The following is a 23,594-nucleotide window of genomic DNA, read 5'->3' on the forward strand; positions in this document are numbered from 1 at the left end:
ATTCAGTGAGAGGAATATTCCATCTGAGCCACATACCTAGACCATGAATAAGGTGGCTGCTAATCAAACTCAGGTTTCTTCCACAGGCAAAAGAGATGTTAATGTTTCACCAGGGGTGTGTGTCCTGACTCCGGTATCATCACCGCCGAGAGCAGCTCCTGAGGCATCGTCTGCTTTGGGGCTGCGTGAGCTTCCACTAAACGCAGGTCTGGGTTTGTTTCACCTCAGATCACATTCTTCATCTGAGTTTACCCACTGGGCAACACGAATGAACTGATCAAGAGGTGACAGCGTATGGAAAGGAGACCCTGTGTGTGTTCTGTTTGCTGAGGGTGACTCGCCGGCCCCCCGGGGAAGGAGGAAATGGAGAGCCAAGCGAGAAGTGGCCTGGGAGTCCCACGATGCTGCAATGGAGCACAAATACCTTGCCAGCCTCCGAGGTTGCCAGCTGCTCTGTATTTGTAGCACAACAAATAGATGTATCGCAGGTACTGTCCAGACTCTGACAGAGAAGCATTGTTCTGTTCTGCGTTTGCATATTTATGCAGAAGCACTTGTATCTATAGCCCTGCTCACATTTCAGGAGAAACAGCTCAGCACCCTGAGCAAGGCGGCAAAGACCCAGCCAAGACCCAGGAGTCAGTTTTATGATGTGTACTGAGTATCAGTGAATACATTTGTAATGAAGTGTGCGAGTGGATGGTATACAGCAAAGAGTGGTTTTGTGATATTAACGCTTTGTCGCAGCGATCTGAGCAAAATACACCGTGCTCAGTCCTGAAAACACAGTTTCCCTGGGCACGAGGAGCTCCAGGAGCGCAGTGACCAAGGTGGTTATTGCCCCAATGTGAGGGAAAAGCAGCCAGACACAGATCTTGTCCATGGTTCTCAAACGGCCATAAATACATCCTTTTAATATGTAAATCTGAAGGCTGCCTTTCAAAACGGTCTTTAAAGTAGCAGAAGTAATGCTAAGGGAATGGAGAATTTTTAAAAATGAGCCATGTTAAGTGAGCTGTTTGCATTATTTCAGAAGCCTGACTTGAAGCTGCACTCTATTATTATTCCTAGTTGAGGAAAAGCGAGCTGGTTTGAAAATGTGTGATAATTGAAGCTAACGCTTGTCTTTAATTGAAAGAATGGGTCTGTGCTGTTTGGTTTCTCGTGTGTGTCCTGAGGCAGATTGCTGCTCCTGCCACCGTTCTCAGGTTTACTTCAAAGAGCAACAGTTAGAAACGACTTCCAGCCTGTTTTCCAAAAAGTCACATCTGTGCTCCTTGTTGCTTTGTTAGAATGGTGGGTTTCAGGCAAATGAGAACAGATACAGCGATGACACTGACATGTCTCTGCTGGCAAGCGGAAACCCCCTTTCCAAAGCACCAGCACTCTGGATCCTGAGGTGAGCCTTGTGGTTTTGTTTTGTGTTGTTTTGCTTTCTAATCAATTTATTAGGAAGAATTTCTTCCCCAAAGGGCTGTGGGGCATTGGAACAGGCTGCCCAGGGCAGTGCTGGAGTCACCAGCCCTGGAGGGCTGGACAGACGGAGATGAGGTTCTCAGGGACATGGGGCAGTGCCAGGGCTGGACTCGATCATCTTAAAGGTCTTTTCCAACTAAAATGATTCTGTGATTCTGCTGCCCGGAGCCCAGCAAAGCTGTGGGTTTCCAGGGGCTTCAGTGCCTCGGCATTTTACCAGTGCTGAGACCTGCTGGGCTGTTTCTCTCGCAAAGTCGAGTATGTTGGTGGAACATAAGGAACGATGGGGCTCCCACTGCCAGAGCCTCTGGGGAGATAGAACAGGAACACCGGGGACTCTCCTGCAGCCAGCAAACCTGATGCTGCCTTAACATCCCCAGTGCAAGGTAACCAGAGCCCCACCACGAGAGGGCTGCTATGGGAGACCTGCTGTGATGTGTCTGTCTGAATTAATTACAGCTACAGCCAGGGGAAAGCAAAATAATAGAGAAGGAAGAAGGTGAACTGGGCAAAATGCAAGAGCCTGGATCTCCCTGGTTTGTGGGAGGCTGCTGGTTTTCCAGGAACGATCTCAAGCTCATCTGGCCATCCACGAACACGCAGCGCGGGGGGAGAAACCACAGTAGCCTGTGTCCTGCTAAGGAAGAGCAGGTGGGGCCCGTTCCAGGACAAACGGACCCGTTTTGTTGCCCAGGGCCAGCGATGAGCGTTACAGGTGTGGGACAGGTCGTGGGAGCACACGCTGCTCTGTGCCCGTCTGATGGTGTCTTGGCAGCAACTGCAGGGATTTTGGAAGTAGCAGCTCATTTAGAATTTGATTTAATGCCCACAGGGATGTGTGGGAGTCACTGCTGGATCAGGACCTGCTGGTTCAGCCTTTCAGGCACTAACCGAAGGATTTTAATTTTTGTTTTTAAACCAGGCCTTGTTTTCTTTGCTGGGGTGTTACTCTGTAGGACTTTTGCATGTGGAGCTAATTAAGGAATGGAGGGGCACAGAGGTTAATGTAAATGTACTCTGTGAAAGATCTATTTGGTACTTGTGAGAGCTGCATTTAATAAGTAGAAGGATGTTCTCTCTGCTTTGGGAATTCATGGCAACCATCTGAATAAAATTTTAAAAATAAACGGAGAGCAGCACTGCAAAGCTGATCTGCGCCTGAAGGGAGCCCACGTACGCGTTAAAGAATAATCAGGCTGTAGGAATCAGGAAACCTCTGGGTTTCTCAAAGTGCGCTCAAGAAGCAGCACATGAATTTCACTGCTGAACGAAGCAGCATTAAAGGTTATCAGAGAGACTCATGAGCCCTGAAGCTGACTCGTCTCCTAGATAAATCCACAGAGAGAAAACATGGGCTGAACTGATAGTCTTGATTTAGAGAATAAGCGACTCTGCTAAAAATGTGCATGAACAGGCAAGTGTCTTTCTGATGGCTTCAGCCTGTGATGGAAGAACAAGAACATCCCAGGCTCCAGAGGAGTCGGTGGTAGAACGCTGGGCTATTGCACTGGAGGAATGGTGCAAGCTCTACACCGTGTGCTGCTGCAGCAGCTCTGTTGGAAGTCTTTGCAGGTATAACAGTGTTATCAGAGGAATGAGTTTCGTGACAGCCATTTATCTATCTATTCTCTTTTTTTAAACTAGTCTGGGTTATTTGGCGAGGATGCCCTTACTGCAGGCAGCTGCATCACCATCTGAAGCACCTCCTGATGGGACTTCCCTGGCAGTTCACTCCAAAAGGGCCGGGAGGTGACCAACCACCACCGTTCAACCGCCAGCAGCTGGTCATGGTTCAGTTTGGGGTATAAGGCTTAGATGTGCTTAAGGGTTTGCTTTGTGTTAGAAATCAGTGAAATAAACCTTGGAACTGGAATAGGAATGTTCCTCATTAGGATACAGAGCTTTTGATGTGTCATCTCTTCTCCTGTGGAACAACCACTGCGCTGTTCGTGCCCGTGCCCTGTGCCAGCCAAGTCCCCGTTAACAACCTCTTCAGCGGGGGGGTCCCATGTTAGTGCAGATCACTGGAAAGAGCAAAAGCTGCCATGCTGCCGTTTTGCTCAGATTAATATGCAAATCGGGAGACAAATGCGTCCAAGGAATGTAGGTCACGGTGGACCCGTGCAGGGCAGAAGGGATGAGCGATGGGGAATTCGGGACTGCCTGGAGAGGCCTCTGCCCTCGCCTGGCGGCTGCAGCTCCCGTTGGGCTGTTTGAGTTATTCAGTGACTTTTCCATTAGACCTTGGTTTTGTGATGAAGCTGAGATCTTGCAGCACAGGAGTGGCGTTTCCTGGGGCTGTTGTAGAATAAGCGTTTCTATGTGGCACTGGCAAGGGAATGGAGATGGACACAAGCTTATCTGAGCCTGACAGCGACCATGCTGCTCAAACAGCCATGTCTGGGGGACAAAGTCTGGCGTTGTGGAGAGAAATGCGGCTTGAAGGTTGTTTGCAAATGTCTTCCGTGCAGGTTTTTGAGCTGATATTCCTCAGAACAAAATGTGCTGAGGAGCAGGCAAACATGAGTTATCTTCAGCGAGACAGCCTGAGCCAGGGGAGACAAACATGAGCTTTGCTGATCTCTGCTGCTCAACTCCGCTCCCAGCCAGTTTTATTTGTGTAGGCACTCTGCTGAATGCACAGCATCCACGGGTTGTGGATGACACTGCTGCTGCTGCCTACAGGTCTAAAAAAATGATCTTAATTTCGATTTGGAATATCAGTGCTAACTGTGTGCTTTAAAGAAGTGACTGGGGTTTATCTCCACTTTATGGCTGGAAAACTGAGCTGTGGCCAGTAGGCAGGGTAGTAATGGAGGCACAATGCAACCCTGAGCCCCCGAATCCCTGCCCTGTGCCTTATCTGCACCTCCCATCTCCAGCCTTCCCCACCAACCACCTGAGCCATCTCCACCTGGCAGGAGCGGAGCACAGGGGCTCCAATGTTGGGTTTTATCCTTTCCTGCAACCAGCTTTGACGGGGAGGGCGGCTCCCGGTGGTCACAGGGCTCCTTGCCCAGCCCGTGGCACACGCTGCGCAGTCCCGGCCCCACAGACCTCCCGGCTCTGTGGCTTGGGGAAGCGTCCTGGCTGAACGTCACTGCCGTCAAGTCACTCAGGTGAGAATCCTACAGCGTTCAGCCGGATTTGGGCTCGGTACAGTGAAATTAAGGAGAATCCATCAAGCTGAGTGATTCAGAAAACAGTCCCGGCCTCATCTCTGCCAGAACACTCCCACAATTGTCCCACAGTGTAAACAACAACAGACGGAAGCAAACCTCAGAAAGGCTGACGGACTGGTTGTACTTAAACTAAAGGTAATATATATATATATATATTTTTGTGAGTTTACAACAGCGCCTTCTCAATACCCCTCAGTATTTCTTTGCACCTGAAGCCATGCAGCACTGGGTACACCATTATATACGAATCGCAGCCTGTCTAAATACTCCTCCTTCATCTGAGCTGAGTCACGGCAGGAACTCGCTCACCGCCTGACCTTGCCAGTCCCCACCTGTCCCAGCCCTGCTGGCACGTCCCAGCGCTGCAGCGTGCTCGGACCAGGGCTCTGGCGCCGCTGGCGTTTTGCTGTCGCACCAGCTCATTGCTGGGATGCCTCCGAGGAACGAGTAGTGCACAGTTTCCTTGAAGACACGTGTTGCAAGGAGCCTTATCTCAGCTGGGACTTCTTGCTTTTCCTTCGACAGAGCAACATAGGAGCAACGAAACCTTCTCTGCACCTTCCTTGTGGTGATCACAGGTTGGTTGCTTGTTTTGTTTTAAACAGAAAACACTCCATCCCGGAGCCTTACCTCTGACTCAAGTGGGTTTTACTCAGAACTAGCAGTAAAAATTGAGCTATGTAATTTGAACAAGTATCACGTGTATTCCTGTGACTAATGAACAAACATCCCAGCAAGGCCGAGTCAAACCGGAGAGTGTTTCCAGTTCACAGATACAGAAACGCTTTTGCCAGGCGGCATCAGTCCTGCCGGTGCAACAACACGAACACGCGTGTGCTTCTGTGGTTTCAGTTAACACACAAAGTACTTCATGTCAGTAAACTTGGAAAGACTTTTGAAAACAGAGTGACAGGTTTGGGTTTTTCTTCCTCTTTCCTGGACGCGCACAAGCTGACGCGGTGCAGCACCAGCCACGCTTCCCCATGGCCACGCTGGCCAATGGTCACACCAACAGCTGTGCAGCAAACAGGATTTTATTTTTCTTTACCCCTACTCCAGATATAGAAGTCATGAGGTGCTTGATCACTAACGTTTGCTTAACAACTTAATTAGTTCAAGGGAAGCAGACTGGTGCAGAATACCCCAGCCTCTTCCCAGAGCGGGTGGATCAGCCCCCTCTGCAATCACTGATAATGCTCGCAAAAAAAACATCAGCAAAGTCAGGAAGAACATTTTGCAGCGAAGGAGGGCAGCGCCTCCACCTCCAGCGTCCTGCAGCATTCCTGGTGCTTGCGAGAAGCCAATTACAGCCAATTAGAAGCACCAGGCTTAACTCAAGGCTGACAACAAAACATTCCTGAAGTCAATGACTTGGAAAGAAAGGCAAAGTGTGCAAACAAGTGGTTTGGTAAAGAAACCAAACCACCTGAGGGCTGGAAAGCAGAGCAAGCGCAGTATGGCCATCACCCTTCCCCTCTGAATTATACAGGGGTTTAGTTACGCTTTCAGAGAAAACAAGACAGTCTGGCCGACTGGCCCCAGGACCCAGACGCTTTCTGTTCTGAGCTCTGCCTCTTCACATTAACTTTAACCAAAATAGTAATTAAAAAAATAATAATCTCACTGCAAATGTCTTATTAACCTGCAGTTAGCATGCTTTTCGGAGCTACATGTAGTTCTATATATAGAACAATTATGTTTACAACATAAAAGAAGAGTTAGTTTTAAGCCAATAACTCATGCTGCTGTGATAAACACTGTGGTCATGCAGACGTTCTATCATGAAACACCTAACATAACATACGCCCAATTTTTACAAATATTTATTGTAAATAGATCAAAATCAAAGGCCAAGTTTTAAATAGGAAGAATCAGACACACAAACTCAACTTTGATTCCAGGTGGCTCCTCAGAAACTCCGCAGGATCCGATTCCCAGTTTTTCAGTTCAGTTTTTCACTATCAACAAGGTTTCTATTCAGATTAAGTGACGGAGCTGTTGTCAAGTTTCAGTGTTCACAGTATCATCAAGACACGTTGTTAGTACCAGCTGGTCAAAAGTCTTTCAGGAAAAAGAATAAATTAAGAATGCCAACCTAGCTTCAACCTGAGGTAGACAGGACACTGTCATTTGAGTGCTGAGCGTTGGTTTTTAAATGTTTTAAATCCGTTTATCTAATAAAATGCTTTAGGCAATAATTGAGATTGTTATGATAGTATTTCTGATAGCGAGAAACTTTGTTTTGAAAAAGTACACTTGTTTTTTTTAATAGAAATATTCCTCTTCTGTTACCAAAATAATCAGAAACATCATAGAAAACTATGCATCTCTCCTCTAATAATTTAAGCCCGTTATATAACAAGCCATGTTAAAGTAGCCAGCTACCAGCTTGCTGTTCACAGTGTAGAATATGCAACTCTTTACCCCACTTTTGCCCTCCAGCCAAGGAACACAGATCAAGAAGGCCGTACCTTAAGCACTTTAACCTGTCTACAGACACAGAGGTTGTTACAGATTTTCAAGCTTTAAGTATAAAGTTTGTGGTCTCCGGCGATCCATCAGCAGGACGCAGCATTTGTAACGCTCCCTGGGCAGCTCCCTTTGCACAGGTGTCTGAGCTGCCTTTCACCCAGCAGCCTTTGGGCAAGACCCCATCAATGACTTAGTTAAACATCCAAAATGATACACACAGAGCGAAGAGATCCAAGCTGCTTCCGTGAGAGAAAAATCGAGACCCCACTCATGTTATTAAATGATTTTGATGCCAAGAAGGCGGAGACTAGTGGCCAAAGAACAGCTCAGACACGGGTCTGCGTTTCACAACGACCTCCTCTTCCTCCTCCTCCATCGCCTCAGAGAGGGAGGAATATGAAGGGAAACCCCCCCTGGTCTTTGGCTTCCTCCTGGGACCCGTAGTGGCAGCCAGGAGCTTGTTTAAGGACGAGGGCTTCCTTAAGCCTTTGGTGAGATCGTAGAAAGCCATGTCATCCGATATGACCCCCAGAAAAGTGCTAGTAGAGCTCAAGATGGAAGCCGCAAGCTTTGTGGACTTCTTGATGGGCACAGAGGGCTCCGCGCTGTGGGAAAGGCTGGGGTCCCCCAGCAAGCGCCGCACCGCAGAGGAGGCCCCTTCCTTCAGGTACTGGTGTGGCTTCTTCCCGCTGTAGTCCCTCAGGTCGGTCTTGGCGTGGTAGCTGTAGACCAGCATGGTGATGATCTTCTCCTGGCCGTGGATGGCGGCCAGGTGCAGGGCCGTGTAGCCGCCATGCGACCTGGCGTCCACGTTGACGCGGGCGCCCCCTTTCTCGGCCGCCCGGATGATGTTGGTCACCATGTCGCAGTTGCCGCTCTTGGCAGCCCAGTGCAGGGCAGTGAAGCCCGAGATGAAGTCCCTGCGGGCGGCCAGGCTGGCGTCACCCAGCAGGAGCCCGTGGAGCTGCTGCGTCCACTGCCCGCCGGCCGCCAGCACCAGCCACTGGTGCTCGGCCTCCTCCAGCGGCACCGCTGACGGCTCCTCGCTGGCCCGGTGGTTCTTGGGCCCCCGCCGCAGGCCAGGCGAGCGGGACCCGGCGTCCTCCTCCGGTGGGGGTGACAATGGGGAGCCTGGCTCCTCCGGCGGCACCGGGGCGGCGGCGGTGGGGGGCGGCACGCAGCGCACCGGCAGCATGCAGGGCTTGGAGAGTGGCTCCCGCCGGGCGCCCCCCGCGCTGGCAGGCAGGGGCACCCCGCCGCCCCCGCCCTGGAAGAGGCCCCGCAGCTCCGACACGGCCCGCGGGGACGGCAGCTCCTCGGGGGGCACCGGCGAGAGCCGCCCGGCGGGGTCGCGCTCGGGGCCGCCGCCGCCATCGCCCCCCGGCGCCAGCGCGCCCCCTGGCGGCGGGGCGGCGCGCAGCTCCCGCCGCAGGACCACGAACTTGGCCCCGTCGCGCTCCTTCACCACGGCCACGGCGTTCACCGCCGCCTTGAACCGCTCCCGCCGCTCCGCCCGCGCCGCCGCGTCCCCGCCGGCCTCCAGCAGCGGCCGGAAGGTGCTCACCAGCTCGGTGTTGCGCACCCGCCCGCCGTGCTCCTGCAGGAAGCCCAGCACGGCCGCCGGGCTGATGTCGAGCTCCGCCATCCCGCCGCCACAGGTGGTGCCGGAGCCGCCGCCGCCGCGCCCGCCGACTCCCCGCGGCGGAGGGAGCCCCGGAGCTCGCCCGCCCTCGGGGGCTCGCCGGGATCTGCAGGCAGGAAGCACCTGCGGCGGCGGCGAGCGCGTCCCCCGCGGCCGCTCCCGCTGAGGTGATCGGGCCGCCCCGCCCCGCCCCGCCCGCGCCGCCGCCTCTGAGCGAGCGGAGCCGCACCGGAGCGCGCTCCTCCCGCGGGGCGGCGCTGCGGGCGAACCGCCCGGGCCCGGCCCCCGGCCCCCAGCCCCCCGACCCCCCGGCTCCGGCTCCGGCCCCCGGTCCCTCGGCCCCGTGTCACTTGCTGCTCCGATGTCTCCGCCAAGTGACAGAAGAGACGCGTGTCGGTGAGACCAGAGTCTCTCATCTCTTCGAGACTGTGTTTTGTTCGTTTGTTTGTTTGTTTCAAGAGCAGATCAGTGGCGCAGCTTTCGGTAGAACTCTCTCTGCAAAGTCAGGTTTCCATTCCCTGAGAAGCCCCCGGTGTTCTGCCCCAGCTGCCATTCTTCTGGGTTGGAGTCTTGTGCCTCAAAATAGTTCAGAAGACAGGGGGACAGGTCAGTCTTCTGAAATATATCCAACTCTATGTGATACTATATATATCATACCTATTATTTATATGTCTCTTATCTGTATTGCGTCTATAATGTAAGTATCTGTATAGATGAAATCTATACAAGATGTTTGCATCTATTCATGTACACCTGGAGGAGAGTGCTTTTTATAAAGAGAGAAGCTGTCTCTGCTGCCCCATCAGTTACTCCTGCCTAAGCATTTAACGTTATTATTGTTGTCAATTCCATAGGCGAAAAAAAAAATCAGAGACAGACACGTTTCCCCAGTTGAAGGAGCAGGACTGAAGACCTTCTGGAGGGATGATGTGCAGCCTGCAGACTTGCTTTCTTCTCCACTGAGTGTTGCAATTGAGATGACTACATCAGTTCCTGACTGACTGAACAGTTTGTCTAGGAAAACTGCAAGAGAGACTGAACATGGAACAAACAGAGTCAGTGTGGTAAGAAGACAGATATATGTAACTGTCCGTACAAGGATGGATAAGAAAACAGAAAATAGATTCGGTTTGTTTTCATTGTCTTAGAACTTGAATAAAATGGAGTATCAGCCAGTGCCAAAGTCTCCATTTTGAAGGCAATGGGAGGTGTGTCGATCCCCATGCAGTGCATCTCTCTCCCCTCTCGATGATGCTGACCTCCCTTCTGCCTCTTCACACGTTTTACTGGTTGTCGAAGAACCTCTGCCCGCAGATTGCTCAGAGTCTTCCTTTGGCAGTCTCTCCCCTTCTCTCTCTCTCCATCTTCTTGCAAATCTCCTATAAGCTATTTTATCTCTTGCTAACAAGCTGGCGCTGAGCCAGCTCCTCAAAATCGTTTTGCTGCTCTAATGTTCTTTCACATAATAGTGTGTAATCTTTGTGCTGCTTGTAGCAATTCAGTATTTCTACGTGAATCACACACCTCTTATTACTGCCTTTCACACGGCGTACAGAGCAACCTTGCCCTCTGCTGGGGCAGCCACTTGTCTAGTGCTCTGCTGGGTTAGCAGCGCTTGCTGGCTCAGGGCATCGCTGCGGTTCTGCCTTGCCTGCTGCAGAGAGCGAATAATGAGCATGCATCCCAACCCTAATTGCTATGCCTTGCTTTCAATGTTGATTTATTTTCCTTACTAGAATCTATGGCAAGCATAAGAAAATCTCAGCAGTCTGTGATTTTTGCATTGCAAACTTCCAGCTATACCCTAGGATTATAACTCACATCTGCAAATGAGCAAGGGGAGGAGGGAAAACAATTCAGAATAAAAGGCTCTTTTAAAACACATTTTCTTATGTTACAAATGCACAGCGAGAAGTTGCTCCTACCGAGCGCAACCTTTGGGTGACTGAGGTCCCATCACCTCACCGGGAGCTTGTGTTGGGTGGGGGTCCCGAAGAAGGGGTGTTACTGATGCTGTTCCCCGCTGCAGGTCCCGGCATTCCTGGTGGCTGCAGAGCAGAAGGGCATGTCCCCGTCCCCAGGAGGTCACAGCAGAGGAGTGTCTGCCAGCACCTCGGGCCGTGCCATGCGTGGGCTGGTTGCTCTCGTTCGACTGCGCTGGTGCAAGGAGCTCTTTCCCCAGGTAATTTTCCAGTGATGCATCCAACCGCCTGTTCCACGTGCACTCGCCTCATCCTTTGCGGGCAGCCCGTGCCGTGTGGTTATGCTCCTGTTCCCAGCCTGTGAGAGGGTGTTAGATTAGCCCTATGCTTTCTGTAATTAAGAAAACAGTGCCTCTGCCTAACCCTCCGTACCATTTCCAGACCGCAGCACGGGGTGCATCCTGTTTGCCAACCTTTCCCTTTACCTGTTGATGCCTTTTGGTTGCCCACCCTTCAGGCTGAGTGCCAGCTACCGCAGACCAGATCCCAGTGACCTCCTCTTAGTCTACTGATGGCTGGTCATATTCTGATCAGATTGTGCTGCAAAACTTAAGCTGTTTGAACGCAGTTTATTGATATAGATAATAAAAGCCTGGAGCATTATGGGTGTTATGCTCTTCAGCCATCTGAAATTTCCAGCCTTAAAAAGCATGAGAAGTTCTGCCTCTTTTTCTGTGTCACTAAAAACCTACAAAGCAAGTATTTTTTTTGCAGGGCTATATACAGAATTCTGTGGGCCGCTTCGTAGGAGATTTCAAGCCAACTGTCTTGATATTTTTAATTTACTGGCTGAGACAAAAAAAAAAGTACAGAAACCCATGATTAAGTTAATTTACTACTATTTTTTAAACACAAATAGTGCAGTTTGCTAGTTCTACGTCATAAGCCGTAGAGAGCCGGCCTCTATTTTGAACTGTGAGACTAAGGAGAATTATCTTTCCCGGGGAGATGTTCCACAAGCTTTCCAACAATCAGCATTACAGTGCAGTGAGTGGCATAGAGAGTCTGGGGCCTTTCGCCACCCCCGCAGGGGAGGAAGGTAAAGGTTATTTGACTGTAATTATTGACATTGCACAACACCAGGAAGTACAGTGGGAGATCAAGCCAAGCACCTAGTCAGAGCAAAGTGGTTTCTCCGGGCACTTCCAAACAGAAGGAGGTGGCATTCCAGGTCCTGCTCTCTCCCACACGATATCTGCAGAGCCATAGGGAAGGTGAGATACTGGGGTGGAAGCAATGAAGGGAGAAAAAGGGAAGGCAGGGGATAGTCTCTGTGGGACAGGGCACTTATGCTTTGCTGAAGGGCAAAGCTCAGGTGCTATTGACTGCGGCTGGGATTTGTACCTCAAGGAGAACTTATTTTCCTCTGAAATGAAATCAGGGTTCCCAGAATAAATAGGACGACAAAGCCCATGGTTTTCCACTTTCCTTGTTGATATATTCATGTGAAACAAAGAGAACGCATTGTGAAGAAAATAGCCCTTCCTTTGTTCCGTGGAGAAATGCAGTAACCTTCCATAGATAAACAATCGAGCTAAAGTCAGTGAAGGGGCAGGGAGTGGGGGGAAGAGTATTGCAGATAAAAGGCATTTTCTCATAAATGAGCAAGGTTCAGTTGTAACTCAAGGACCTCAGTAATCAGTTCAGATGGTGTTTCTCAATAGCAACCATTCAAATGCACTTCTCCATGTATCTCAGAGTTTGTATTTATTAAATACTGCTTGTTCTATGCAGATGATGCAAGGACCCCTCCCAGACATCCTCTGATTTTCAGATAGTGCCTGTGAACTTGGGGGAATTCCAGCAGGACAACGCAATCCTGGCGTGAGGTACAGTGTGGAAATACTGGCTTAACATCAGCAGGCGGGGAAATTTGGGGTCTGTTTCCAGCCATCCCACTTACATCCACTGGGACTGCTCAGTGTCCATAGGGGAAATGGATTTACAGCTCCTCTTGATTTCCAGGTTAGAAAGACAGCACTTCTGTAGAAAAAGACTTCTAGGTCTCGTATATTATCAGTATAACTGATGGAAGTCTAATAAGGTGCTTGGCGGTAGCGCTGCTAAAAGCGTAGCTATTGAGCTGTTTGATTTCTAATATTCCCCAGAAGGATACGTAGCAAGAAGTGCCCAGCTGCTTCCTCCAGCCCCTGCTGAGAAATGTGAAGAATTCTGTTTATCTACAGCACGCGGGTCTGAAGATGGAGGATTCTACCCAGCCCTGGGGGATGCAGCTGCCTTCAGAATGCCTCGCTCTTGCTGTGGTGTTCATGGGGCTGGTAGGACGATCGCTTGCCCACTGTGGCTTCGTGTGAAGTAAAAGGGCCTGTGATCGCATTTCTGTGCACGTTTATTGCTCTCCAGCCCTCTGTTTTCTCTGCCCCAGCTCTTTACCTGCACAAAATTGCAACTCATCCTAAATTCACTGTGGATTTAACAGGTACAAATATTCCACTGAGTTTAAAATCCTTGCAGGAGCATCCAGCTGTAATATACATCTAATTCTCAAACCATTAGGAATGATTTCCATAACAACTGAAGCCTTAGCAGTTAAAGGAGCCAGCAAATCCAATTCTCTCCTCTTGACGCGGTTTTTATGCACCTGAAGCTTTTGGAATCGGCAGGGTTTCTCTTTAACTGGCATTAGAAATAGTCTGCTTTTTGAAATAACAAGGTGGTTAAAAATAACTGTGAGCTTTTCCCCAGTGCCCTGCTGTCCCAGGGACGTGGCCCATGCTGGGGACACAGGCAGAGAGCACTCGGCTGCAGGTGGCTGCAGCAGCGCAGCTCAGCCGAGTCCCTTGATCTGCTGCGATGCCTCAGAATGTCCTTCATGCCCCGAGCCTTTGCGTCCAGGCTGCAGCTCACAGAAACCAGGAGCTCCTGAGAATCGGCTGCTGTCAGCCTTGTGCTGTTACATTCCGGACTTTATCGGCAGGGAAAAGAGCTCTTAATGAATTAAAGTAAATCACTTCTCCCAAAGTACCCAGCATAAAGGCATTTAAGCATGTGTTAAGCAAGAGTTTTATATTGTCTTAAATCAGGAATCCGAAGGTTGGATTCCCAAAACCCACAAAAGCGCCAAACTTTTAAACCTTTTTATCTGTTTATTTTTGCTTCTTTGTGATATGTAAAGGCAGCCTGGAAAATTAACTTTGCTTCTATATAAACTATTCTACTTGCATCTGTGCACTAGAAATACCAGATTCTACCTTCCCCACTTTTGCTGAAGGAGAGAACTGGAGAACCTTTGGGAATCGGCCAAAGAAACAAGATGGCAAAGTGAGTGTCAGGTCTGCACTAATGTGACACCTCCACAGGATAAATGAATGATGGTTCCAGGAGTTTACGGCCCTGCTGAGGGCAGAGGGACCTGTGGCTCGTGGTGTCCCCGGCCCCGCGGGCAGCTTTGCTGTCCCTGCAGCTCCAGCACAAGGCTGCACTAACAAAAAGCTGTGGCTGTGACAGGAAGAAGGTTGAGCTTTGTGGGGTTTTTTTGTCATTTTTGGTGATCCAAGAAAATAAATTAACAGATGGTGTTCAGCAATGGCCTTTTTAGAGAAATACAATGTTCTTGCAACCTATCTTTAGCCGGAACTAGTATATGGATTAGCAGAATTAATTTGGTCGTAGGTGGTCCACTCAGGAAGGACAGAAAAACAGCTCTTCTGACCTGCTCTGGATTTATATTTCAAAAAGCACATCACTTGGGTACCACCTCCTCAGAAAATGCCCTGAAATTGCTTCAAGGGAGAATACAACCTTCTTCCTCATCGCCTGATCACAAGCGCTTACATGTGATAACCCTCGCCCCCTCTATTTAATTATCTACCCCTCGTTTTCATATCCTGTTTTATTTCTCCAGCACCAACACAGTCTCCTCCTGGGATGAATCGTGCTTCCCAGAGCTCCTGCAGCGCAGGTGGATCCCAAAGAGTCTTGGGAAGAACCAAAGATGTGTAGATATAACACAGGATCTTGCACAGCTGCTGTAACACGGAGCTCAGCGCCCACCCACACAGCGCCGTCCCATTTATTGATATTGCCGTGGGAGCAGGAGACCTTTGTTAAGATCACAAATAGCAGGTAAGGGAGAAGAGAGAAGTTAACATGAAGAGTATTTTAATTAAGTCTAAGTTCTGTTTTAATTTGGTTGTTGAGGTTTGATTGTCTTTGAGTACTTCAGTCCTGCTTTAGGGCTCTCCAGGGACTGTGCTTTTGTGGGCAATGAATAAAAGGAACTGGGATATTGGGTATCTTTCCTTTTCCTTGCCGAAAAGTTGGAATTTGGCAAACCTTTTGAAAAACAACTGGCAACAGGGCCTAAGCACAGTTGCTCAGTGTTTTTAGGAATTGGGGTGGGGCTCGGAGCTTTAGCTGTATCGTAATTAGGTAACAAGGATATTTGTGGCTCTCCTTTGTGCACAGGATGCTGCAGTACGCATTGCTTCGAGAGAGAGGGTGAGGGGAAAAGCCGAGGACACAGCGACCGACAGAAAGACGGGAAAGCCGAAGACAAAACCAGCAGGCGGCTGAGGGCTGTAGGTTCTGGTGTGGTGACCCTGCTGCATGAGAGAGCACATGCGGCTCTGGTGAGCGGTTCCTTCCTGGGTGCACTGCAGCAGAGGGCACCAGAAAGCAAGGAAAACTATGCTCTGTGCTAACAGCTTGTAAAATACAAATGTCTGCAGATTACAAAGACTGAGGATGCTGGCTATGTGCTTCATGTGGGAAGGAATGAAGAGGAAAGACCTGACAGTCCCCTGTAGTGTACTTGAACTTGGGTGTAACTCCCGTGTGACAGGCACGTTGGTGAAGAGGCACTGCTGCCCTGCACTATTTCATGTCCTTCCAGGATGCCAAACACTTGGGAGTTTCTTGAGATGGGGAAATGAGTCTCTATACACCTGTGTGTGTGTACATATATATATATATATATATATATATATATATATATATACATATATACACATGTACACAGATCCTCTGCAGGATTCAGGGGATGCTCCTGGTACTTCTACAGTCACAGACTCGTAGAATGGTTGGGGTTGGAAGGGACCTCTGGAGATCATCTAATCTAGTCCAACCCCCCTGCTAAAGCAGCTTCACCCTGAGCAGGTTGCACAGGATGGTGTCCGGGTGGGTTTCAGTGTCTCCAGAGAAGCAGACCCCACAGCCTGTCTGGGCAGCCTGGTCCTGGCTCTGGCACCCTCAAAGTACAGAAGTTTCTGCTCATGTTCAGATGGAGCCTCCTGTGTTTCAGTCTGTGCCCGTTGCCCCTCACCCTGGTGTTGGCACCACTGAACAGAGTCTGGTCCATCCTCTGCCCCCCGCCCTGGAGACGTTCATAAGCATCGCTAAGTCCCACTCCAACACGAAGGTTTGCTGTGTTGCGGCTGATGCTGCGCGGAACGCTCACCCCAAAGCCCCATCTGCAGCTGACCCGGGGTGCGCGGACCCCCGGGGCCGCCCCCAGCCCGCGTGCGCGGCCGCGGGCGGAGGGAGGGGCCCGGCCCGGCCTCCCGCCCGCCCCCCGGGGGAGGGCCGCGCTGCGGGGGCCGCTCCCGCCCCTGCCCGCCCCCGGCGGTGCCGGTGCCCGGTCCCCCGGTCTGTCGGTCGGCGGGGCGGGCGGTGCCTGCGGCGGGCGGCGCGGAGGGAGTTTCCAGGAAGTGGCCATATTGGATCCATTGAGCCGGGAGCGCCGCGCCAGCCCGGCCATGGCCGCCACCGACCTGGAGCGCTTCTCGGTGAGCAGCCAGCGGCCCCGCTCTCCTGCGCGCGTCTCCTGGGGCGAATAACTTGTGTTTTTTCTTCCTCGGGGTGTGTGTGTGGGGAAATAAATCCAGCCGATGGCGGGGCCAGGGCAGCCGGGGAGGATGCGCCGGGCGGCGGCTCCGTGTGCGTGTCCGCGGGACCCGGCGCGGCCGGGAGGAGCCGGCGGGGGTGCGGGGTTCGGCTGCCGCGGGGGTTGGAGAGGGGTGAAGCTGGTGTGCTCGGGGGAGAGTCCTTGCGGGAAGGTCCTGCCCGGTGTGGCGGGCTGGAGCCGGGACACGGCGGGCTGGAGGAGGATCCGGGGTGCTGGAAGGGGGTACGGGGCGCTGGAAGGGGGTGCCGTGCTGCCGGGAGGCTCCAAGGCCTCGGTGCTTGGTCTGATGCTGAAAGCGGTAATGGAAACCTTTTGTGACCCTTGAGCGTCCAAGATGCTCGCAAAGGGCATCCAATATCTGCGTGTCTGCAGGAATGAAGCACCTGCAACGAGGGGCAGAAAGAAACGGGGTCAGAGCTTCCTAAATAAGGATAGTTTACATACCACTGGTATCCAAACACTGAAACAGTAACTTACCGGTGTGTATATAATACCGAGAGAGACGCAGTGATTGGAACACGGGTAAAGCAAACCCTTGAGGCTGGTTGGGCTCTGAAGAGCACTGTACAGCAAATATGGAGTGTGACCTGGGCACCGCCGCCTCTCTGCAGCTCACATGTTGTATAACTGCTATCGGAAGTCAATCTGGCTCAAATCTGTGTCGGTTTAAAACTATTCTTTGTCTAAGGCTTGAATTTTTTGTTGTTGTTGGAAAGCGGTTCTGATTACATAGCTCGGTGATGCATCTTGCAGCCTTTCAGAGCTAAAAGCATTTTTACCACATTAAATAGCATAGCTCTCAAAAGTCAAAAATGTCTGGTGTGAGATTGCTAAATAAATGGGCACAGCAATGGTGGTTGTCTGAATTATAGGTATGTCGCTTGAGCACAAACAAGTCCCTGCTACTGTTTTTTCTGTAAACGACTTTTTGCCAAGAATCTCAAACTCTGCTTCATTTCTTTGAATCCTGGCCCAAAAGTTTCCAGCTCAAGAATGAATTTGCAAGACTGTAACTTACTTAAAACTTGCATAAAGGAAAATTGATTGTGGACTCTCATTTAAGAAAGCAAATGCTTCTAGACCCTGGGGAGAGGGGGTGAAGGGAAAGCCTGACTTGCAGGGAATGGAAACACCGTAACTCTCTCACTGCAATTCTTTCTGCATTTGTATCATATATAAATACTTTTAACTTCTTGTGCCTCCTGGTGCCTGTGCAGGTTTTCACGGGTGTTATGGGAACCTAAAACATTGCCTACTTAATCTTAATCTTGCATTCTTTGGTGTGGGTACTTGACTGCTTAGTGTACTTGTGTCAATACTCTGCCACTCTTATTTAAAAATAGAGAGGGAAAAAAAGTTCCCGAAGGTGCTTGGCACTCATTTGGGCACCAAAGTGAAATGGCTGGGATCCAATGTGACTTTAGCACCCAGCTCCACTGGGAGAAAACCCGCTTGCTTTGTGTGGGGAGCCGGGCTGAGTTTGTAGGGGTCTGCTGGGCTTTGCCTTTGGACCAGTTTGCTTTTGGCCTGGAAGCGCGGATCCGGCAGGAGCGGTGGGAGAGCAGCGCCTCGTGTCCCTGTGGTGTGGGGCACAGGGCTGTCCCGCTGCTGCTTCCTTCATCCCCAGCGCGTCTGCTGTTCCTCCAGCAACATCACAGAAACCTCATCATTAAGGTGTTCCAAGGTGTTCTTTCTGCCGGGTTTACAGTTTTCTTGGTGCTGTATTATATCACTGCACCTCACTTTCTGGAAAATAAAGTCTGGGTGGGAATAGCTTGTTACCAGCAAGAAAGATGATGATAAATTAATTTATTTTTACCAGCTGTTTGTGTCCGCAGTGGCAAGTAATGTAGAAAAAGCCTCTGAAGGAGGTTTTTGGTAGGCAGTAGGTCATGCTATTCAGATTGGTGAAGCTATTTTTAAGTGTCCAGCTGACACTGACATCCTGGAATGTAGTGACCCTTAGGTTTGGATAATGTGTTTTCAAAACTCTCCAGATGCAGCTTCCCTTGTCCAGTCCTCCAGAGCGCCTCTGTCCCCAGCACAATACAGTTCCCTTGGAGTGCTGCTGCTGGAAATGACCAACAAAAGCAAATGAAAGGAAACTTGCCCATAGAAAGCAGCCTCTAAGGCAGCAGAATCACACCAGCGGTGCTGAAGACTGCCTTTGTTTTGTGAATGTGCGGCTTGTGAGAGAGATTGGCCGCAGCCCCTGGAGACTGAAGTTTCTGCTGGGAGAACGTTGCTCATCGCCACCCTGTGCAGGGCTGGGTCTGCAGGCATCGCTTCTAGAAACCCCAGGCCAGTTGTATTCATTACAGTCACCACCAGAGCGGAAAGAACGCTGATAAAATTGGGTTCAATTCTGAAATACTTGAATTTGTCATCAGTGCTCCGAGCTTCTCCGTTGCTGTTGCAGCCAGTGCTGAGCCAGCACGTGCGCTGCTGTCTGCTGGAGCAGACGCGGGCAGAGTGAGCAAGGACGCTGGTATGTTGAGTGGGAAACGGCCCAACCACCACGTGCGAGCAGGAGCCAGAAAGTGCGTGAAATGCAGCAGGGAAACGCAGAAGCTCCGGAGGAAGCAAGAAAAGCTGGAAGGGAAGGAGTGATGGAGAAGTGACTGAGGACGCGTAGGAGAATAAATGGGATGAGATGTGAGACCGAGACTGTAAGACGGTTTTGCTTTTGAGAAGCTTTTGCAAAGCCCTGAGTCTGTTGCTTTCTCTCTTAAATAAAACCGATGGGCCTCCCAAAGTGCTGTCGCTTGACAATCTGCATTAACACTGTCTGGCTTGGAGGCGCACGGGCAGTTGCTTGGGCTCTGAGCTGAGCAGCTGTGAGTTCTCAGTGCACACATGTGCGGAGGAGCAGGTGTCCTCAGCCCGAAGGTTGGGCTGAGATCAGAATTTAACGTTATGCCATACGTTTTGGTAATGTCGTGGCTGATTGCGTTGTCTGCATACCGTGACAGTGTGCACGGAGCAGGGATTTCGGAGGGTGACGTCCCGTGCAGAGAGCACTGCCTGCGCACACGTAGCTGCTGCGGGCACTGTCTCTGTGCAGTCCTGACACGATGTCCCCTCGTGTCAGTGATTGAGAGCCAGCCTTTTACTGGTAGCTGTACTATAAATTAATGCTCCTTAGGAGAACTTGCCAGAAAAAACACCACTTCATACAGAGAAAAGCCAAACATCTTTCTGACTGGAAAGAGACACTGGGATTTGTTTTGTGGTAGCAGGATGCTGAGCTGGGGGGTCTGGCCAGTTTGGCAGCTTCTTGTGGGTGTTACCTGTTTACACACCCGTGCCTTAGAATCACAGAAACAAATGTCCCTTCTTGTGACCTGCCGGCTCCGGGGGGAGAGTGACCTTTGAATGGTGCCTGTTCCTGCCATAACTGCCTGGGTTGTGATAAACTTGGTGTATTTCTGCTGCTGCTGTTTTCTCTAAGCTTGTGTTTCCTAAACCGGCTCCTCCGTGTGCGGGGCCAGTGTTGCACCCCAGTCTGTGAGCGACGGGCACGAGGAGCGGGCTGAGACAGCTCTGTGCGCGGGGCTGGGGCAGAGCGCTTGCCAGAGACCTTATCACTGCAGGTCCTGAGCACAGGCTTACATTTTCTTTTAATCAAACTCCCAAGGAAAATGTTTCCATGGCTCAGTTCCAGTGGAAACTGGGGCTTGTTTGGATTCAGACATTCCCCCTGCCCTGTTTTTTTGCCCAGCCAGCGGCACCATTTGGAAGTTCCAGGCTTAAATTTCCTGGTCTGTTTTTGTCGTTCAATTATTTTCCCTTTAGCCTGGAAACACTCAAGTGATCCCCCATGCAGGGTGGAACAGAAGGGACAGGTTTTTCTCCAGGCTGGTGCCCTGTACCAGGAAGCGGCCCAGCGGGGGCAGCCCTGTCCCTCCCTGTCCCGGCCAGCTCTGGAGCGTGTCTTTTTGGGGAAGGAGGGCTGGGGAACATGCTCTCCCACTGGAGGAGACAAATTGGTGGTTGCCTCTCCAAGCCCTGCAATCCCTCCCCGTGGGGCTCGCCTGTCCTCGTACAGGAAGCTGCTTCAACCACAGGACCCATTAGCTCAACCACAGTCTGTCGCTGTTGAACGCTTATTTTGAATGTATGTGCTGGGAACAAACGTTGTCCAGAAAAAGATTGGTTTAATTTTTTTCTCCTTCCCTGCCGCGGTGCTGTTGCTGTCGGTGGATTTAGAGCGTCTCTTCCTCTTGCAGCAGAGATGCAACACGTTGTTCTGCGTGGGAGCTCCAGAGCTGCTCTTAGCCGCTCGCGATGGCAGCGAGCGCCGAGGTGGTGGGTGGGAGGACGTGAGCTGGCAGATGCTGAAGCCGTGTGTGCCCTCCGCATCGGCAGAACAAACGAAAGCCTGAAGAATAACTCTTTCAGGAGGCCGGCGCAGTGTCAGGGCTCGTTGTCAGTGCTGTGCTGGCAGCTGGCAGCCAGTCCCCAGCGTTGCTGGAAGTCCGAAAGCTCCCTAAATATTCTGTGCTGTAGCAGAATCCCGGCGCTGTCGCCAGCTGCGGGGAGACACACAGCCCTGTCTCCGAGTGCCCCCGCTGTCCCCAGTCCTGTCAGCTCGAGTCACCACCGTGCAAACCAAGGGCTGTTTTTCTGTCTGCAGGAGTGACAGTCATGCTCGTCTTCTTTCCTTCTCCTGCTCCTTTGGCTCGGAGGTTGGGAGGGGAAGAGATGGCATGACGCTGAATGGCTTTTCTTGGGTTGTGCAATTAAGAGGAATTTGGGAGGCTGAGGGAGGTGTGCAGGGTGTGGGCACACGGTTTGTACCCCGCCTCTGTGGGGTAGGGGCAAATCTACGTGATTAACTTTGATTATTCGGAACATGTCGTGGGCACATTTCAGGCTGTGGGTGGGAGAAGCTGCCCTGCTTGTTTCAGATCAGCTGCAACCCTCAGAAATAGTGTTGTCCTGTATCTGTGTTTTGATGAGGTGTGGCCCGTGCATTCAGGGGCAGCCTCCTTGTTTCTCCCTTTCCCCACTTTTGTGTAGCTTCATGTATAAACCTGAAGCTTTGCATTCGCATTAATGTATCGTAAAAGTGTCAGATGAGTAGGAGAGCCCATCTCTGCTCCCAGAGCAGCTCAAGTGAGAAAAGAAAATCAGGAAGGTGCTGCTTCTCCTCGGTCCTTCCATGGGCTTTCCTTCCAGAGCCTCTTCCCTGGCAGAAGCCGCCGTGTTCACCTCCAACTTGTGACATTTGGATGCAAAAGATGTGGCCAGACGGGGAAGCAGCACCCTCCAAAACAAGGTGACGGTGAGATTTTCAGAGGGCTGTGGAGCGTGGTGTCGGTGAGAACCGCGGGCTTCTCACATACACCCCTGGTCGCTGGGCTGGGCTCCGGGCTGCCCAGGGCCCGTGGGGTCAGGGCTGCGGAGGCACCGCTTTGTTTAGATGTTCAGATTCCTTTGCGAAGCCAAAAAGCGTCCGTCTCCCACACACATGGAATTCCAGAGATGTCAGACAGCCGGAGAGAGGTTCCCATGGAGCACCCTGCCTCGGGGCCTTCCCGCAGCCTCCACAGCACATTGTCACAGGGAGCCAGTGCTGGTTTCCATCACAGGGCTGGGGGCTGCTCCCGTCCTCGCCTCCACATGAGGTGCACGAGGAATCTGTGCCACTGTCACATTACGTGTGCGAGGAAGCATGTGGGGAATGTCCTCCCCGGTGTTTTGGCTGGTTATTGCTGTAGCAGCGAGGCAGGACACATCCCTCCGCTCCCGCTCGGCTGCGTTCACGTCGGCCTGCGCAGGGCTGTACAGACACGCCTGCAGCCGTGGGCTGCCGAGAAGCATCTTCCCGCAGCTCCTGGAAAAATCAAACCTTCCCGCAGCAGCAGCCAGGGTCGCTCCGGTTGTCAGAGAGGAGACCGACCGGGTGGTGGTAGATCGGATGTGTTCCCGCAGGTGCCCGGTGTGCGCGGAGCAGCACGGCCATGGCGGGGCAGCTCGGGTCGCAGGGACGTCGCTGGGTCTGTCATCCAGACCGCGCTGCCAGCAGGCTGAGCCCAGCCTCAGCTCCTAATACCAGCTCATCCTGGCTTTCAGCTTTGCCACAGTCACAAGGGCTCCTAGGAACACTCTCCTTCTCCCAAAGGGTGTTTCCAGCTTGTATCGGTGACTGTAGGTTTATTCTGTAGTTTCTCACGGAATGAATAGCTCTTTCAGCTTATCTTTTTGCTATATACTTTTTTTTTCAGATAGAGCTTTTCTTATTCTGTTGCCTTCAGTCTTCAGATTAAAGGCATTCTGTGGTAATAGACTGAGGCTTTCTGGAGGCACGTGTTAATAGGATATATAGCAGTTGGCTTATTAGCATGATGACTCTGGTCGAGCCCTTGGAGCTCAGTGGCTGTGGTGTGTAAAACTCCTGTAGAAATAGGTGTCTTCCAGGCAGTACCACAAGGAGACTTGTCCAGTAGCTGCAAGAGCCTTTGTGGAGATGCTGTGAGATGGTTGCACAACGCAAACTGGGAAAAAGCACAGTGGTGACCACAACGCCTGGGTTCCCATTATATCTCTGTTCCCTTGTCTAAATATATACTGAATAATAGTAATCAGGCAATAAATTCTGGACACGTATGTGGGAATTAGCTATGTTTATTTTAAGTGGTAACTAAAACAAATAATCTGGGCGGCTGATATCCAGCATGGCTTGTTCGGTATGATGGGGACCCGGATCCTTTTCCCCTTTCCAACGTTTATTTTGAACTACCCCAGCTCTTTTCCATACCGCTCCATAGGGGTAGGCACTCCATTTCTCTCCTGGCTTTGTGTTTTCCAGGTGTCTCCTCCTCCTCTTCACCGCAGGGTGGTGGGGAAGGGAATTGGTCCTGCTGGTCCCCCCAGTGAGAGCAAGCTGGGCTGAACTTGGGAAAGTCTCTCATTAGATAAGGTGATCAGATTAGCCCATTGTCAGGCTTAATCAGGAGGTTCCATTAAAT

General features: G+C 51.3%; 2 protein-coding genes and 1 long non-coding RNA gene across 13 annotated transcripts in view; 2 read left to right on the top strand and 1 right to left on the bottom strand.

The window, feature by feature from the left end:
- Window positions 1–6,459: 6,459 nt before the first annotated feature.
- On the bottom strand, window positions 6,460–8,980 carry SOWAHA (sosondowah ankyrin repeat domain family member A). The gene has a single exon (XM_021301123.2). It carries the CDS (start codon window positions 8,773–8,775, stop codon window positions 7,438–7,440), a length of 1,338 nt encoding a protein of 445 aa, XP_021156798.2. The 5' UTR covers window positions 8,776–8,980; the 3' UTR covers window positions 6,460–7,437.
- Window positions 8,981–9,078: 98 nt separating this feature from the next.
- LOC135575395 (uncharacterized) lies at window positions 9,079–9,949 on the top strand. The gene is made up of 2 exons (XR_010466053.1): window positions 9,079–9,378; window positions 9,627–9,949. It is a non-coding gene; the product is annotated as an uncharacterized LOC135575395 (long non-coding RNA).
- Window positions 9,950–16,297: 6,348 nt separating this feature from the next.
- The window catches only part of SEPTIN8 (septin 8), a 38,677-nt gene continuing 31,380 nt past the window's right edge, over window positions 16,298–23,594 (top strand). For 6 of the 11 annotated variants that reach the window (XM_065029454.1, XM_065029455.1, XM_065029456.1 and 3 more), the window contains exon 1: window positions 16,298–16,501. In XM_065029454.1, the coding sequence (XP_064885526.1) occupies window positions 16,472–16,501 (30 nt within the window). In that variant the 5' untranslated portion in view covers window positions 16,298–16,471. The remainder of the gene's footprint in view (window positions 16,502–23,594) is intronic. The other 5 variants (XM_065029450.1, XM_065029451.1, XM_065029449.1 and 2 more) reach the window with 3 other exon arrangements.

This window comes from Columba livia, chromosome 14 (genome assembly GCF_036013475.1).
Source record: "Columba livia isolate bColLiv1 breed racing homer chromosome 14, bColLiv1.pat.W.v2, whole genome shotgun sequence".
NCBI classification, from domain to species: domain Eukaryota; kingdom Metazoa; phylum Chordata; class Aves; order Columbiformes; family Columbidae; genus Columba; species Columba livia.

Bases quoted from the DNA above. Each gene is read 5' to 3' on its own strand.
- SOWAHA (XM_021301123.2), bottom strand. From the start codon at position 8,775: ATGGCGGAGCTCGACATCAGCCCGGCGGCCGTGCTGGGCTTCCTGCAG.